The 19435-nt window shown below is 42.1% G+C and overlaps 1 protein-coding gene across 3 annotated transcripts in view; it reads right to left on the bottom strand.

The window, feature by feature from the left end:
• Positions 1-32: 32 nt before the first annotated feature.
• The window catches only part of GPR149 (G protein-coupled receptor 149), a 33880-nt gene continuing 14477 nt past the window's right edge, over positions 33-19435 (bottom strand). The window contains exons 4-5 of one of the 3 annotated variants that reach the window (XR_008734368.1): positions 1697-6562; positions 33-270 (exon numbers count right to left, since the gene is read on the bottom strand). Coding sequence is in view for 1 of the 3 variants with exons in the window: in XM_005440150.3 (XP_005440207.2) it covers positions 5990-6562 (573 nt within the window). In the remaining 2 variants the exon portion in view is untranslated. Of the gene's footprint in view, positions 6563-19435 lie in introns of all 3 variants that reach the window. The other 2 variants (XR_008734369.1, XM_005440150.3) reach the window with 2 other exon arrangements.

Raw genomic sequence — 19435 nt, 5'->3', positions numbered from 1 at the left:
GCCGAACGTGCTGCGCACCGCCTACCGGGACGGCAGCGCAGCGCACCCGGGGGCGATGCGCAGTCGCGATTAAATATATTCACAGCAATATGCCCCTGCAGCTCACCTTGCACGCCTGCCTCCTCTCGTGTCAACGTACAGACCCTGAAGCTTTGAGGTCCCTTTCTGAGGCCTCCGAGAGGATTTTAAGGACGCGTTCCGTGTCGGTCCCCATCATTACATGTGGCGTTGCCACCCTTTCTCTGTACCGGGTCGGTATTCCTGTTGTTTCTTTTTAAAATAAAACAGACGTATTTCAGTAGCTACCAGTTCTGGGTCTGCCGGCTGATTGCTGCTTTATGTGGCATACCTTGTCCACGTTCTCCAGGCTTAAATTAAACTTTTTAAATCAGATGAAATTACTCAGCTTTATTACTCTTTCAACAGTTAATTAATGTTCTTTTTGTTTCCTTGAGTACCGCTGTGAAGCTATAAATGCTTCTTCAATCTCATCTTTTTACGTGTTGTTTCACCATTTCTCCTTTGTTGGTATAATTTACATTTGTTTAAAAATTACTAGCATTCACATCTCTGCAATACAATGTTACACACTGATTTGCAAACTTGGTCCAGGTAAAGGACTCCCTTTCAAAGGAAACCATTTTCTCTTTTTTTTTTTTTTTTTTTTCCCTCTGCCTACAGTTTACCTACAGATAGTCCAGCAACTCCCAGCAGTTGGCTATGAAAAGAAAGAAGAACTAAGTGATTGAGTTAAAGATCTGTTTGGTTTTTTTTTTCCTTTCCCCTCACAAAATGCTTTAAGCACCCAAGTAGCCAGCTGACTGGCTGCTAGGTTTATTCTTTTCCATGCTTAAATGCTTATCTCTATGGCCTTAAAACACGAAACCAAAGTCACAATGCTTTGTCGCAGCATACATCTGTAGCCTTTTACTCAAAGACACCTCCGGTGACGGAGGTGACAAGGCAGCCACCGGAACCCTTCTCAGGGACCATGGCAGTAGGTGGCAGATGGCTGAAGAGGGACTGTTCCTCCAAGGATGAAATGGCACTGCGCTGGGGATGAGACCCCCGGTGACCTGTACAGATCTACCAATTCCCCAGCGCGCATCTGTACATCTACAAAACGGCACGGCACCATGCCACGGCCCTGCACAGGAGGGCCAGTGCAAGAAACATCATGTGGGTCTTTTTTTAGCTATACCCAGTTTCAGGTACAAGGAAATCTCAAGAAAAGCTCAGATTTTCACTTTAATAGAGACAAGTAAGGGGTAGAGAGCAAGATCTGTGAACCATCAGCACCAGGAGTAGCTGCACTCAGGGTGAGGTTACCTGGAGACAAGAGGGAAAAGGAGGGGCCAGGGGCGAGTACAAGAGCTAGAAGATACTGAGGAAGATCATCTGAAAGGCAGATTACAGGAAGGAGCATGGGGAAGAAATGAGAAATCTAGGAGGAAATATACTCCTCCTCTTCTCACTCTGCATCTGGGGCTTAACACAGCCCAGGGAAGCACACTCCATGACTTCCCCGCGTTCGTCACTACACAGACCAACACAAATTTCACGGCATTCTTCGAAAGTCTCACAGTGACAACCGATTGTGGAGTAAAAAAGAGCCAAAGAAAATCAGCACAAAGTAAGTTCTCAGAAATCTAAGAAATGTTAAAAGACCCCCTGTTGAAATACGTCACTGGCATACCTATACAGGCCAAACGAGGGAGGATGGCCCACGTCCTTCCGAAGGCGTGGAGGGGGCAGGATACCTGGTGCTGGGAAAACGCATCCCGCTGCTCAGGTATGAGCTTTCCTGTCCATGGCACAACATTGCCCAGACACAAATGGGCTTGCCTTCTGGGCCTTCTTTAGCCTGTAGGTGAATATAAATTCAGGTAGTTATTATCTTTAGTTGTGTTATTTAGATATACCAGGACAGGAGATGTGTCTGATGCTAATCTGAAACCTGTGAGGCCAGGAAGGAAATGGCTCCTGGTGACCACCCATGTACGACACACCAGCAGCCAGGGCTGATAGTATGTCCTGTCAGCAGTGCATGTGGCCGCACTCTCAGATGCCAGCTTAGTCGTGGGTCATGTTAGGCTCTGCATGCCTAAGGAAGCTGTCAGAAAGCTGGTTTTGTCTGTTTTATCTCCTTAAAATCATTGAAGAAAATGTTCTCGGGTTACCTTGAATCACTCAGGTGACTTGAACAGATGTACTCTGTTTGATCCTGGATCCCTCCATGATAGTGTATCTGGGCACCTAAGCAGTGCACACATTGGAAATAAATAGGATTTCAGTGTGAGAGGAAATTTCCATATGCATGCATGTAGCTACTGCATTTCAGCCGTGCCTTTTTGTCTCCTGTTTAACCAGCACTGCAAAAAAACCCACACATTCTAAAGAAAACATTACAAATCCAGAATTTTTAGTAAGTTTGTAGATTTAGATGTTGGAAAGATAGTAAATGTGCATCAATTCATGTAAAGATTATTTTCTAATACATATGAAAAGATACATTTCTTGAAATGGTCTCAGTGGTTTGCATATTACTGGGCCTTTTCAACTCCTTTTAACCGTTGTTCACATTCAGTTCTCATCATTTCCACCATCGTGAGGTGAAGTAATGCATCTGTACATAAGGGTGTCTACGCAGCAGCATGCCCTCAGAGGACAGAAGATAGTGTTCTCCTTTCAGTACTTTGAAGTGAGACTCCTCAAAATCACATTCCTAATGAGGAAACACGTTAGGTAGATACTGAGAAGGGGGAGACACAACAGAAGAGGATCCCACGTAACAGCTCTCTGTCCAGGGAGTGTATCTTGCTACTGCACACCAGCAGTACTGCAGCCAACAGGACTGCCTCCAGCAGTGAAGATTGTGCGTGCAAGGACAGAAAGGCTTTAAAATTCAGTTTGTTTTATAAAATATACAGTGTACAACGTACAGGAGCAGATACAGATATTGTAATTCTTATAGGAGCTGTTGCTGGAGTCCAGAAAAGCAGAATTTACTATGCTCTGAGACACCTAAATCTGCCAAATTCATTAAAAGAGAGGAACATAATGTTCAAACACTCATCTTGGAAATCACTACAGTGATACATACCAGGAAGTGAAATCATGTTCCAGAAACTATGCACTAGCCCCAAATCTATAAAGGTAAAAAAAACATATAGGTAACATTTATTACTTTCTATGAAATTATTGTCTTTTGAAATAGTATGATGCTGTAAAATATATTTTCTATCAAGATTAATATAGCAAATCTGCATTCCGGTACCTGGCTATATCTTTTTCTTCAAGAAGCACAATCCTTTGAGGCACTTGGGATTCTGGGGGCTGGCCTTGCATATTACAGATTTATTTTTCTTGTACCTCTGTTAACATAATGTTATTCTCAGCATACATGAGTGCCACTGAAAAGAAACTCTGATGCACTGGATATACTGCTTACCAAAGATTATCTCAAAAAGTATTTCCTTGCTTCTTGTTTTCTTTCCTTTGCATTATTCAACAACCCACACCCTAAGAGGAGGGGAAACGTGGGCACTGTTTCACGTCACATTTTCCAAGGGACTTTTTTCAGTCAGTTGCTGTGGTGTCTGAACAGAGATGAGGCCTCTTTCAAGTCACCTTCAAACGGTCATTGACAGACACTTTGCCCTCAAATGGCAAGCTGTCACTGAAATACGTTAAAAGGTCAGACAAGGGAAAAACAACAGAGGAGGAAGATTTTTTTTTCCTTAAAAACACTTACAAAATAATTGTTATAAAAAGTAAGTCCAAAGGATAAATGAAGACACCTTAGCACTTACGTGAATAAACAAACCAGGAGCAAATTTTCTCAAACAGCAAGTTTTCCAGTGCATTGTGCAAGAAGCTGGTATCTACTCAGTAATTACAACTTGGGTTTACAGACACTTTAAATTGTTTAATGATATGCACCATTTAGAGCAAAAAAAAAATAATCAGACATTTGTACATTATCAAATTTACAGATTCATCAAATAAAATCTATGTTTCATTACAGCAGCAAGACAACACTCTACAATAAGGTCAAGCTCTAGGTCATAGCTATGCAGAATTTTAATGCCTCCAAATTTGAACCCTTTGTAAATACATTCATCAGAGATTTAACACACCAGCCTGTAATCTCATTAACATAGTCCAAATCACCTCCAGAGAACACAGAACACCTGACCAAACCGAAGTTGCAATGGATGCATTCTCCATCACAACTTTGCTACCTTTATCTGGATCGAGCACGTTTGTTGCTATAAAGATACTTTCTGCGTTCCTTCTACAGAACACGGAAAAGCAACATACTCAGAGACAGCAGAATGTTTCTCTGCTCTACATGTATGGATACAATTTTATTCAATAGACTCACCACTTGTTCTTCCTTCTACTGTAGATTCTTTCTGGTAGAAACTTCTACTGTAGTTTCTTGCTAAATATAACGTGGCATCCTAGTGGAACTAAAAGCCTTGAGGCAATCTTAACGAGAGCCCTTGTTTTCACCTTGGAAAGGCAGCATACGGAAAGCAGAACTTGTAGAGCAATCCCTCTCTATCACAGCAACCTGCAGTCTTTGACCCTGATTTTCTTCAGTGCTACATCACTGTCACTCCAGTGCAGCCCCACTGATTGTGATGGCAGGCCTGATTTATGTTGAAGTGAGAAGACAAGTCGCCTGCTTGTTTTTATGCCTCTGTTTCAAATGCTGAGTCCAAACAGACACAGTATTTGGCTCTTTTGCTCTGTCCATTCATATCCCATTAAGGAATCCTGAATACGGTTGTGCTTATATTCCCTTGCATCGTCCCCACTGAGTGGAAAACAGGGTGACTGCAGACCCCTACATGATTATGTCAGCACACTTACCACTTGAAATGAAACCTATTCCTTAAAGAAGCAGTGTAATTTTTAATCAAACTGCTGAAAGTCCTGAGAGTGTATTTACTTCTGTTTAACTGAAATGAATGACACACCCTCAGAAAAAGAGCTCTCAGTTAAAATGCATTAGCATTTCAAGAAAATGCAGCGTATTTAATGTAAGACTTGAGGACTCCATTCACTGTTTCCACCTTGACTTGTCTGAATTTGACACAAATTACAGAGTATTCACTGGTTTTATTTTGGCTTCACATGGGTCTTGAGGAAGAAAATGACACTGTAAAACTATTCCTTGCTTAGGGACAACACAGACATGAAGAATTATTCAAATTAATTTTGACATTCTAGCTCTTCAAACATTTCAAATGCTGCCTTTATCTAGATCAAGTTGGAAATATTCTGTAAGATTGGGAAACTTCTTAACTTGGTAAGAGATCACAGAGGCAAAAGAAGGGGACTCTTCAAAGTAACTGGCATAAAATTAACCAACATCTGTCATGTATGATCAGAGAAATGTCAGCCATGAGAACACTCGTAAGTTTCACAACGTGGTATTTACAAAATGTGCATGCTTACGTTTCAGCCCATACTTAAAAGATCTACGGTGGCCACTTACAGAGGTATTACATATGAAACATGTCTAGAGCAGTAGAAAATTAAACCATTTACATATCTCTAATCCTCTGCTTCATCAACTAAATGAGCTAGTCTTAGGTTTGGGCTACATTTTGTCTGAGAAATGTTTCAAGTCTGACACATCAGCAAGAGCATAATTGCAAGCCAGCCAGAACTATTATAACTTCACGCTGTGGAGCTGCTCCCTCATTTCCTGCAGATCACCCAGTGCCAACAAGCAACCAAAGCTGTTTTTTCAGACATTTTTTAGGATTCATTTTAGACACACATGTTCCTCAAATAAACAGATAAATAAATAACTTGAAATTCACTATGCAGTTTTAATCAATTTAACATTGTACCCGAATAAAATTAATTTATACATTAGGACAAAACAGTTGATGTTGTACTTGCTAGGGTAACTTGAGTCAAGAGAAGCAACGCCTGTCAGATCAGCTTACAAGTCTCGATTGAATGCCTTTTAATTGCTGTTGCCATCTTCTTCCCGTTTTCTGTATGCTTTATTCAAAATTTGTATTTCTTCCTGATAACCACCTCTTTCCATATGCTGCTTTTTACTATTCTGCCGATGAGCTTCGACAGTGTCTGGAATTGATATGTTAATATCACTGTCAGGATTGCTTGATGGTATGAAGAGAGAGTAGGAGGCAGTTTCCCCTAAATCACAGGAGACAAACCTGTTTTCCTTCCGTGAGTAACGTAAGGATGGAGACCTTACCTGTGTGGAGGACTGGCTGATATTACTGATGATTGACACAGTATCCAGGGCCTCTTCATTGTCACAAATTTCAAGTACCTCTAAATGAATTTTAACACTTGTGTCAGCAAGCGTATTAGGAGAGTCCTCTGGGTTTGGCTCGTGACCCACACTTTTAGATCGATATACTTCGATTTTCTTTGATGCAGGTGCTATTTTTTGCCCTTTGGTGCTTACCTCATATGTAGATAAAGAGAGCGTTTTTCCCGTGGGTGCCTGAAGAGATACAGTTCCTTGAAATGCACACAGAGGGATAGTTAAGGCCCCACCTGATCGCTGCAAAGAGAAAGAATGACCATTATCTAATGCTAATTTTTGAAGTTAGAATCCACCATAAATAAGCCAATTATGCTTAGTTTGTTGACTTATTTTACTGACTCTTCCTTGCATTATTTTAGAAACCTGATACTACTTTAAGGAGTAGAAAGGTGTTTTCTAATTACACACTTTAGTATAAAAAATGAAGTCCCAGTGATTGTGACTGAACTACAGCTTATGGACACACACACACACTTCATTAGAATAGTCTACACTTAACGTTTCATTGCAACCATTCCACAACAGCACAGCCAGCACTAGCAGGCACCTCTCCAGCTAGTACTCACAGGCACCTCTGAAAGTGCTTTCACCCTGCTTAAATCAGATCAAGACACTGATCTCCTAGAGCTTCTCATGCAGTGACCAAAAGAAAAGAAATGACACCAGAGGACTGTTCAAAACCAGGACCTTATGCTGACAACATCTGTATCCCTTGGGCACCCTCTTTTAATTAGTCTCAATTACATTAAGTGCCTAAAGTCAGACAGCTTAGCGACCAAGCTGAATTTTCCAAAACAACTTGTTAGGTATTAGTTGTCATGGTGTAACCCCGACCGGCAACGCAGCCCCAGGCAGCTGCTCGCTCACTCCCCACTGTGGGGTGGGGGGAGAATCGGGAGGGTGAAAGGGAGAAAACCGGTGGGCTGAGATAAAGGCAGTTCAATAGCTAAAGCAAAAACCACTCGCGCAAGCAAAGCAAAACAAGGAATTCATTCACCACTTCCCATGGGCAGGCAGGTGTCCAGCCACCTCCAGGAAAGCCGGGCTCCATCACATGTAACAGTTACTTGGGAAGACAAACACCATCCCTCTGAATGTCCCCCCATCCTTCTTCTCCCCCCAGCTTTACATGCTGAGCACGATGTCATATGGCATGGAATATCTCTTGGGTCAGCTGGGGTCAGCTGTACTGGCTGGGTCCCCCTACAACTCCTCACGCGCCCCCAGCCTGCTCGCTGTGGGTGGGGTGAGGAGCAGAAAAGCCCTGGCCTCTGTGTAAGCACTGCTTGATGATGCCATCCCTGTATTATCAACACCGTTTTCAGCACAAATCCAAAACATGGCCCCATACCAGCTACTACGAAGAAAATTAAACTCTACCCTAGCCCAAATCAGCACATTATTCAAGGAACTTTTTTGTGCGTTTAATTTTGTAGTGGAAATAATGTTCATGCAACGGTATCAGTTGGACATCTATAACAAGGATTTACAGTGCCACCACCCTGAGGGCCAGAGGGAAGATCCAGAACCTCACTGCCAAACACATTTCACAAGGGTACTAGAAGTCAATATAGGACATCTCTTCTAGAACAAAGCTGAATTTATCAGTAGAGAATTTTTGACACACTTGAAAACAGAGAAAGAAAATTCAGTTATGGCTCTGCAGTACTAAAGGTCATGCTCAAACCAAGTGTTTTTATCAGTTGCAATGAAAATATTGTTTCAGAGGCTGTAAATAAATAAAAGCATTACACAAAGAAATCACTGTGAGCGCCTGTGCGGAGAACAAAGGACATGGCTTGCTCATATTGGACTGTGGTAGCTGACTAAGTGGTAGATTTTTACACATGTTCCCTTCCATAATGCTGCAAGGCAGACCCTGACTCCTCCTCTCATGCTCCAAAGACTGTCATTTTTAACTGTGGAAGTTGTCCATTCAGTGACTCATGCTCAGTGACTCATTGGTGGCAGAAGTAGACACACACAGCAAAGAAACACCAGACTCAGGTTCTGGAGAATCTCACTGAGGGCTAATCCATTGCTCTGTCCTCATCTGTTTGCTACAGCTGGGCTTTGACTTTTTACTGAGAAGGGCAGGGATTACTATTTGAAACCTTGCTCTTACTCACTAGAAAAATACTATTAAAATGAACTGCATCTCTGCCAAAAGCACGCTCCTTGGCAGGCAGTGAAGTGCTGACTTTGGGAGAGGGCAGTTCATAAGGAAGGGCTGCACTGGTTTAGAAGGAAATACAGAACAGAGAAGACTACTGAAAACAGGGGAAGCTGCAGAAGCCAGCTCTGTACCCCCACAGACACATTTGGGAGAAGTGTTCACTGAGGGTACTGAAAAGCTGCCAGGTAGCAAGGTGAATCACCCTGTACAGTCTTCTGTGTTGCTGTTGCTATGCTGCTTTCAGGACCCAGTGATGATCTTTTAACTCTGCTTCAAATACCTCCAGGACACAATATTCACAGGTCAACTGCAACCTTACTCTATTGTGCTGCAGCTCTGTCCCCAGCGAACGTGCCTCCCTACCTGCTGCTGCTGCCTGGCAGGGCACATCACCAGCCCAAACCTCATCCTCCTCATCCTTCCTCTACACTACAGACCCATGCACAGAAGATCCTTCTTAGCAGCATGTAATTTTCTGAATGATTTGTGAATACAAAACAGTTTTACAGCAATCAATGCATGAGGTGAAAAAATGACAGTTGATTTATCAGGATGTTTAAGCCTGAGGCATTTAAGGGATTTGGATAGCGCTCACATTTCTTGCTGTCTGTGTAAGTGAGGGCTAAGATGAGAGAGGGAGACAGCTGTCTAAGAGAGAAGGATATGCTTTTTTATTTGTAAGTGTTGTGATTAATCCACCTGCAAGAACAGACAAATCAAAGAAATCCTGGGTTTTGGAAAGGGGTCTTTCCTGGGCAAGTTACAGGGGGAATGCCCTGAGCTCACCCTCAGAAGCAGAAGCTCCAGCACTGTCCTCCTGGGTACTGATTCATTTTGTGCAAACTGTGAATAGAAAGAGGGGAAGAAGAGGAGTGACAGAAAGACCAGGTCTGATAATAGGCATTATGGAGAAGTGCTAGCATTATTTTAGCACCAAAAGGACCCTTTCCACTTCTATCAGTTCTGTTTAATGTTTCCTTTCTATAGTAAAACTGAGAAAGTGAGTAAAACCAGAGAGTTTTAGGGTATTGGTTGGAAAGGTGAAATTGTTCACAGGGAGCTGGGAAGGGCAATTATTTTGTGATTATTAAAGGAAGCTGTTGTGATGATACTTCTATCGAATTAGGCACAAATTTACAAACGCACAGGTAAATCGAGTGCCACATTATCTCACCTTCACTAAAGAGCATGAAAAGGAAATTAGTTTTCATTGCATAGAAAAATCTTGCCAGACTGTAACTTAATGTGGTCCTCTGACAAAGGAATTTGCCTGAAAACCCTAGGAGCCGCCTTGCCCTGCTGGAAGAAAATCAAAGTTGTATTAGTCTCCTTAATAGATTTGCCAGAGAAAAATGGTCCTCAAGTGTTCTTCCAACATGCAGTTACAGAGGCAGCTACTGTGCTGTGTCGTCAAGCTGACAAAGGTCCTAGATCGGTGAATGTTAGATGACAGCAGCTCGCTGCCAGTTCCTGTGCAGAGTACAGAGCCATGGTTGGCACATGGGCTCCCTCAAGTGTAGCTCTCCTAAGGGGAAGCACCAGCAGCCTTTGTGTCAAAGTAGTAATGAGGGAGGGTTTTTTGAAAGCGCAGTTAGGTGTGGGCACTTGTATTTTCTGTAGTAATTAGGATCACTCCTCCAAGAAAGGAAAGATGTGAGAATAACTGTTTTCTCAGCCTGAGGAAGCTCTTGTCCACTTGTCTTCCATCTCAGTTGCTTACCAAGGCCACTAGGACACAGAGCAACAAATCCAGCTCTGCATAAGATCAAGTGGGCAAAGCGTACTGTTCTAAAGCAGCACAGACAGAAGCACAAGCTTAGCATCCCGTATATTGCAATGCAATCTGGATACCTAACAGTTTTGGAACACACGTTTAGAATGGTCTTTTTGTCAGATACAAGCCCTACAGCTCTGTTTCCAGCCCCCAGCCTAGTTTCTGCAATCAACACTGAATATCCTTTGTAGGGTCATTTAAGAGTGTCTGCATTTCTGGCTGTTAATCAAGCTCAAAGTCTGAAGAACAGTCTAAACCAGCACAAAATTATAAAGAAAGATGTCTAAAGAGTATGAAAAAAAAGAAGAACTGATTACTTCAGCACAAGGTTACGTTCTACTTAATAAAACACTGGAGATTTGTCAGACTGAACATCGAGGAGATGGAGGATATGCTATGTCTGAGGCACCAGGAAGAAGAATGAGTAGTCCTCACTCACTGGAATGAATACTCCAGTTCTGGAGAATGACAAAATTTCCAGTGACTATGAATGTAGTGGCTCTTTCCGAAAGTCTATTTTCTGTTGAGAAACCATTATTCGCATTTAGAAGTGAAAAGGATATACCAAATCTTCTATGCAACTCCCCAGTCACTGAATAGGAAAGCCAGTAGCGATGTCATTTTCCACTAGAACACCTCCAGTAGAAATATTGTTCAATTACAGACACCTTCACCTGTTTCTGCAAAGTAGAGAATCCATTTGTCTCTTTGCAAACTGTGCATCATCATGCCATGCACCTGTGACTGTGACAGCCTGCCTAGTGACTGCTGCCCTTGCAGGGAGCAGCTTTCAAATCACAGCTTACATTCCCTCAGTGCAGCGATCGATTTGCAAGGAAACGAGACTATTAAGAGCAAGCTTTGACACGTATGTGTGAAATAAACCCATTCATCAGCAACGCAAAATGTTCAAACTTTAAAAAAATCTAAATGATTACTGAAAAAAAGTAAGCGGCATTTACATGACACTACAGAACTTACTAAGCAGAGTTTGTGAAAAATAAAATCAGACCCTGGAATTACACCACAGGGGAAGGCAGGAGTAAAGCCCGAGGAGAGGAGTGAGCCATTGAACTGAAACTTCACCGCTATTTGCTGAGGGGAACGAGCACCGCCTTGGCTGGCCCAAAAGTGCCACAAATCTAGGAAGACTTCTGTGCTCCACACTAGAGGGGACCCACTGCGGCCACCCACGGTGACCGTCCTGCAGCCAGCGTACCTGTAAGGACTCTGTACCGGAGCCAGCAAGGGGCTAGCGGCTGAGAACTGGATCCAGCCCCTCAGCTCCTTGGCAGCGCACAGGGCACACACCACAGGCAGGCTCCCTCCCTTGTGCTTGCTTTGCAAGCTTCACTCGACAGTCAAGCAGCCCAACAGAAAAATGCTATGAATAAAAACACTGTTAGCATAAAGGAGGGAGGAATGCATTTCTGGCTTTATGTACAGCCAAATTACTATTAATGAGAATAGCATGTGACCCTTATCTTGTCCTTGATATCACTATTAAATATCTATTTTGCTTCTTATGACACATCCATGGCAATAAATAGGAATCTACTAGTAAACCAGACTATACCAGTGCATCCTGTGAGTATTTTATCTTCCACTCCCATTGTTACCTGCAGTTCAGCTTTCTGATTTTAAGCCTTACAATGCAATTTAATTCTAAAGCAGCAGGAAGAGGAAGTAATCTGAGTAACACTTAACAGTGGCCTTCAGCTCATCCATCCGGGTTCCATCTCTGCATTATTTTAGCACGAACAAGAGCATCCACAGCTGTATAAAGGTTACAATTCATTTTTACTTCAGTGAAAACAGAAAGAAATCCACTTGCTGTTTCTGAACATCTGCCATCTCACTCTCCACAGCCTGGACCCAAAATGCTTTTTGAAAGGATATTGCTACATCGGGCTCTTTCCATGACCTTTCGCCCACATGCTTTGTATTCTTGCATGTAAAAGAAAACCTAGTTTCTAAAAGAAATACACATATTAACTCCTCCCACACAATTTATGCTATGCATTCTCCTTTTAAAGCACTTCTACACAGACCTTTTTAAGAAGGTACAGAAAACTTACAGCCACTTATTTCTTGGAACATCTTTAGAAAGACAATATTTTGATTCTATCTTGAGAGTGCATGCAGGAATCAGGCACCAGCATAAAGCTAAACAGCATTGTGAAATAACATAAACCCCTGTCTTTTCAACCAAAGTGCCATTTTGCAGCTTTTGTGTCTCAGCAGTTTTGCAGCATATTAGATATACATATATAATTATCATTATTCCTGAACAGAATGTGGATTTTTTTCTACAACTCCAGTATTGTTTTGCTTTATCAGAATTAGTTATACCAGGATTTGTAGTACTATCACAAAGACACCCCACAGCTGAAATGCATTCTTTCTAACCCTCACGCATCCCATACCCATTTGGCATCCATGGCAACTACACAGGACAAGGAAGCCTTGACATCAATGACTCCAATCCTGTGAAGACTCGTCTTTCTGAGACATTGCTCACTCTCAGCTAGGAGAGGTGAAGGAAGGATCAGACACTCATCTGCTTGAACACAGCACATTTAAAATGAAGTCTGTTCTGGTTCTTATATCCACTTATAGACACTTTTCTCTGCATGCACACATGCACAGATACATACAAGTATTTATTTATTTATTCATTGTACACACACATATGTATAAAATATTTACCCTTTTTACAATTAATTTCTTAATTTCTGTTAAGATTGAAAAGTTTCAATTTGGAAATGCTCAAATGTTTCAATTAGAAAAATCATGGCATTACCCAATTAAAACATTCTGTAAGCTAAAATCGCTGTCTTTATGCTGAGGACAGCTTTAACTGAATACCACAAAATATCTGCCAGTTCTCATAAAAGCTGCAGTCTAGCACAAAGTTTGAGCTAGCCCTCTGGAGGACTCTTTTCTGCAGGTCTGCATCACAGAAACAGCAAGTTGGTAATTTTCAAAGCTGCTTAATATCTATCCACACACATCTCACCACTTGGGAACGCTGCAGGATCTCCAACGCCATGATGTCTGCCACCAGCTCCTGCCAATGGGAGCTGGCCGTTCCCTTGCCTAGTTCTACTTTTTGCGGAGAGTGTTTACTTCCATCACGTCCCACCACAGGGCATGCCCCCTGTGCAGCTCCTGCCCGAGATGGCTGGAGGCTATTCTGTTAGAATCTGGGACAGGGCTTTCACCGGAGAACTACATGTACCAGCACATCCATTTTTAATAAGCAAAGACAAAAAATTACAATGAAATAAATCACAAATGTACTTGCTCCTTAAGGAGTGGTGATGCATTCTGAACAGAGAAATCATTGCATAATTGATAAAACAAATGCTTTCATTATTAAATTACATTATCCACCTTCTAGTTTTCACAGCAGACAGAAAGCAGTTGTTGCTGTGAGGCAAACCTTCCACGCAGTCATTGCAGTCTAAGACCAGGCCCCCCTGCCCTGTTCCGGCTGCCTGGGCAGAGTTTGAGCTGGATTAGCACGGGAGGATACTGTTGCACAGGGGAGGATCAGCCTCTGCAGAGGACATAACCAAGCCCCACAGCGCTGGGTAACGGGTGCTGGCAAGAAAGGCTTCAATTTGGAAATGCTCACGCAGTGAGAAAGGGCCCACAAAGAGCTACCTGACTTAGAGTTTCCAAGCAATCCTACTAAGGCCATTTATGCAGCCTAAAAACTCCGCAGCCTTCCCTTCACAGAAAATAAGAAAATAGTTTTTTTAAGGGGGAAGGGAAGGAAAGGGGTAGATAACTTTTACAGAATCTGCTGTTGAATTTCTCCTTGCAGACCAACAAAGATCAAAGAAAAACACCCTTTTCTATTCGGTTTGCTATAAAAGTTATACTTACGTGAAATATTAACAAAGGGGTATTAAGCTGCAAGTACACTCAGAGAAAAATAGCATCAATTGCCAAAGCAGAGCCTCATTCTGCATGCTGGTAAGTGCCTCCCAAGGGTGTGCAGCATTCCCTCTGCATCCCTTTAGTGTCTGCAGGAGCGGATCAGCAATTTGCAGAGCTGGACACTTACAGAAGCCAGGAATGCAGGACTGCAATCAACTTTGATTACTGCTTCTGATGTATTTACGTATGATGTTCACAATAATTTAAAACTCTAGTTTACAACCGATCAAGGATTTATTCTGCTAGAGGAAGCCTAGAAAACTCTTTAAGGCTGACACATTAATATTCCGAGTACCAAACATTTCTACATACTTTTTGCATTTTGTATTAAGTGTAACTGGATTCATCCTGTTACAAGGATCTTAAACTCAGCGGTCCCAGTTCTCCAATGCTTAGCACCTGCAGAGACCATTGTCCACTCTAGATAAGCACACACTTCCCAGGACTTCCTGGTAATTTTTTGTTTCAGACAGCAGATGACTGCACAGCAGGGAAAGAAAAGCATGAACAGCTCCATTCTCCAAACACACATCAATTAATATGTCACCTCCTAAAAACAAAGCTGAGACTGTTCCAGAAGTGGATCCTTACTAGGTAATCCTTGTTAGCAACTGAAATACAAGATAAACTGTTCAGAGCCACATGACCTGAGTGGTGCCTCATGTAGCTCACAGCTATTTGATTTTAAAGAGAATAAACTGCTCTTGCAGTATGGTCAAGGCCAGTGGAGAGAAAAAAAAGAAGGTTAATTGGGGGAAGAAAGGAAATGCCTAAGAGCCTGGAATCCCTACATGATCAAGGGGAAGAAAAAAATTTGTTTGGAGGATACTCAAGTGCACCCAAGTTAGGAGCTAACCTCCCTGACTATGCAAGAAGGCTGCATACTCAGACATTTAGTTTGAACTTGTTGCCCAGGCATAGGTGTCTAGTGTCATCAGAGATGCCACAGAGGATTTGGGATATCCTCAAAAAACTTTCAAATGTAACAGAGGACTAATAGGTGACCTACAGCCTCCTGAAGCAGCAGCTGGAGGCCAGGTGGGACACCTGAGCGCATCTCAACTGTTTCTACACACCTGTGTCTGGGCAACAGACTCAAGCACAAGGTAGTTTGTAGACTCTCCCTCACGATGCCCAATCTTCGCATCATGAATCACAGGCCCTGGAATAATAATATAGTTGTAACGTCAGTGTTACAGTGAAGTAGAGATCATATTAGAGTGTGTATCTCATCTCTGGAAAAGGTAGGAGAGCTCTGATGTGAGGTCCCAGAATGGACAGTGACTCTCCCAAGCCTGCAGAATGGCACAGTGGTAGAGCCAAGAACAGGCACAGGTTTTGCTGTGTCCCAGTCCAACACCGCTCCAATTGGGCCATGCTGCCTTCCCAAACAGAAATATCAGCAATCTAAAGAAAGTTCTAAATAATTTGCATTCCTAATTACTTTGGTGGAATACAGCTCTAGATGTAAAGTTCTATTTTTAGAATGTTTCCAGTAAGGATCCTGATGTTTCTTTCCAGAGTCAATGTGTTTTCCGTTTATTTTAAAACAGAGACTTACTCTTCCACTCTCCTAAAAATAAGTTAGCTGCAGTAAAATTAATTACTGCAATGATTTGCCCTTTGAGAGGCTGACTGCAGTAAATTTAGGGCTAATAGGATACTGAAAGAAGAGACAAGCTCACCTCAGATAACCTGAAAACCAGTGTTTCTTGTTGGCCTACCTAATGTGGACAGACTTTTATTTGGAGCAAATTAGAAAGTGCAACAGAGGCATCCAAGGTAAGAATACTTGCATCTACATAACCAGAACTTCGGTACTCAGTTGCCTGGTGCTGAAGTGAATGAGCTCAACAGGAAGCCCTTTAATATTCCACAAATAATGCATATGGCACATTTAGTGACCCCCCTGTGGTATGGGTTGCATGGACAGAAGCTCAGAAGGTGCCTGGCTTTAAGGCCATTTGGATGATCTCAGGTCTCTCCTTGCTGCTGGACTTGATGGGAGCCATCTGCCATGAGCTTCAGTTTCTCTGTTGTCTGTAACTGCTGATGTCCCACAGAAGTCTAGATGCTTACGGTAAATTTTTTTAATGGTAGAATTATTACAAACAATCTGTATTTTCATGTAAAGATTTTTGTTTCAAGTCTTATTACATTTAAATAGTCTTCTTAACAGACAGAATAGCTGATTTTACAAGAAACAACTCTCTTCAATATGGAAACAGGCCTGCCTGATGGGATTTGGTGATATGTCCGGCTTTCACCAAACTTCTTGCCTTCAGGACACCTGTTTCAAATCCTACACTGATCTTTCAAAAATAACTGGGAAAACACATGTGTCTGTTTTGATGTGTATGCTTGTCAGGTTTAATAAGATTTTCAGAATAATTACAGACTTGGCCTTTATGTAATTCTGTGCATTTGCTCTCACAACACAGTATAAGATATTTATGACAATTTCTGATAGCTTATTTGCACTTTCAGGTAAAAAAGTGTGTGCGGAATTAACAATTCAGTGTTAGTTTTAATTCTTTGCGGGAATATAAATATTTGGAGTGTGTGCAAGAAGCAAATAGTCTTCAAACTCTACGCTAGAGGAACATTTAAATTGTGAAGTCATGCACTTGAAAGCATAAAAATGTCAGCACTGTGGCTACCTGGGCAAATAAATTCTAGCTCTTGGAATTCTACTTTGTGCGGTCTCCTCATGTGGTACAGTGAATGTGGGCAACAACCGACCATGCAACTGAAGCCTAAGATCATGGTTTATGTGTATATCTATGTTCACGCACAGAGGCAAGCGGAGAAGCTACCTGAGGCTGTAGAAGCAGACCAATGAGGCTAGAACTGCACTGAGGCAACCACATCATTCCTAGCTGTAGAGATAGCTCCAGCCCTGCATCTCCACTGCACAGTACTGATGACTCTCAATAAGGGTTCTGTCAACCGGACTCCAATTAAAGCAGTGTCAGTGTCCACAGAACTGAAATTTCCTGCTTTAGAAAGGTGCAACTCTGCAATCTACATACCACACTAAGAAGAACATGACTTTTGCATAGTTCTATCTATCTGTCAAAGCTTTCCAGCCATGAATATCTGAGAATGACTTCTTATGTCTTGACTGACAGGGCTGATTGCATTATCAGCTTCTAAAGAAGGTCAGTATTGCAGAAGAGAGAAGAGGTCTATTGGGCAGCATGTGGTGGGTACAGAAATCAGAGCTTGGGATGTTTGGTCCAGCTCCCTCCATCACCTTGCTACCAGGAAGTGGTGACTCTTTACACAGGAGATGATCTGCTGACAGCCATTCTCTTTTCGGCAACAGCCGCAAAATTGGGCCTTACGCTTTTCACCAGATTTGGTGAAGTTTATTTGATGTGTGTACTGCCAGTCCTGGAAAAAAGTTCTGAGTTCATTTGTCAGCATCATAACAGGCTTTCTGCTCAGCGGCAGGTATTGTAAAGTTAAACTGAAATGGTGGTTTTGCTTACTAGGGAAATATAATGAAGAAAAACAGGTTGAAGAACAGTAGAAGCCTTTAAAAGATGGAGAATGTATCAGCCTAGAGTGTAATGGCTTTATTGGGAGCTGTGTAAATTGCAATGCTTTTGAAACTCCTATTCCATTAAGTGGTACTAGTGCAAATGTACAAGGGTCCCTTGGTCAGTCTGATACTGATTTTGTTTGTAGCATTGTCTGTTCTCTCAGAAAAGGAACACTGCTACCAATCAGTGGCAGCTCTTTGCAGGATCAATTCCTTTAAGAGACGCTGATATAACAGTGTCACTGGTCAGCTCCACAAGGCTTATTCACCCTCATTAATTCTGCACAGCCTGGGTTTTTATTTCTTCTCTCTAGTTCTGTGTGTGCATGTATACTTGTGCCTAGCATTCATGAAGACCTGTTTAAGCAACAGATCTGAGAGCTGTTGCTTATTTGTCTGAACCAGACAGAATAAACAGCAGGCATAGGAAGCTAGCTGCTTCACACCAGGGTGCCAGCATGAGGGAAGCGCTATTCCAAATTGTGTATATCCAGCCTTGCCCTCCCGGGCAAATGTTTTTACACCCAGTATTTCTCCCCTTTGTGCAATTCAACAGAGTGCCAACTGCAGTTTAACTGCAAGCAGAGAGTCAGCAAGCACTGCAAGGACCACACCACTTTGTCCCACTTGGAGCAAAGTCAGAAGGTGATGGTAAATTGCTACATTGACTTTCCAGCCAAGGGAACACCACCTGTGGGAAGAGACCAGACAAGAACATCGCAGCAGACCAGCATGGTACAGTTCTGTAGGCCAGTTGAAAGCAAATACAATCTTCAAGTCCATTCATACCTCAGCTTCTGTGCTGTGCCTGGTGTTCAATGGAATGTTTATACCTTCCTGGATTGAGAAAGATCCTGTGTATTTGTCACTGTTAAAATCCTTCAAACTGCAGACATACAGTGATACAGCACTGACTCTGCCTCAGTGAAATTACACAGCTTCCCCCTCTTTCTCTTTGCTGGGCACATAAACAGATTCTATACAGACAGTCTCTTGAAAGAGGTTGCTTGAGGCAACCCATAGATGAGATATCAAGTCAAAGAAAAAAACCAAGCAGAAAGCCTGTAACATATTGCAAGCCTGGGAGATTTCTGTTGCCTGAAGGCATTTAAGTATAGGTAAAAAAATACATGACATATTTACACTCAATTTCTTTATGACAGGGAGATACACTGGTATTTTATGAGATGTTAAAGGCATCTTTCACAAATGTGGCTCAGCAAGAGTTAGAAATGACAAGTACCATTTTTTATCTCCCTCTCAATTATAGCTAGCCTATATAGGTATTAAATAAAACCTGCTGTCTCATTCTCCTTTCATGACACTTATATTCCAGAGAAACCACTTTGATGGAGTAACTCTTTACTCCCAGAACAGACAATGAGGAGACAACCAGTTACAGCATCATTACTGTCACTCCAGGGTAGCGCCACCTTCCAGGTAGCACATTGCTTCAACAGAAAATCAGAGGCATCACATGCATAGTCTGGCACCCTGCTCTTCAAAAAGCTAAATCAAGTGATACCTTTCTAACTGCTTTTTTAAGGTCTGAAAATAACAGAATAAAAACTACTGCTTTCACAACACAAATTAAAATGGGCAGCCTTCTGCAAGTATCACTTGTTCCTCAGAGGGTGAAAAAAAGTAATGTAGGGAGAGACTTCT

Source organism: Falco cherrug, chromosome 11 (assembly GCF_023634085.1).
Source record: "Falco cherrug isolate bFalChe1 chromosome 11, bFalChe1.pri, whole genome shotgun sequence".
Taxonomy (NCBI): domain Eukaryota; kingdom Metazoa; phylum Chordata; class Aves; order Falconiformes; family Falconidae; genus Falco; species Falco cherrug.
This window is presented reverse-complemented; position numbering and strand designations above follow the sequence as displayed.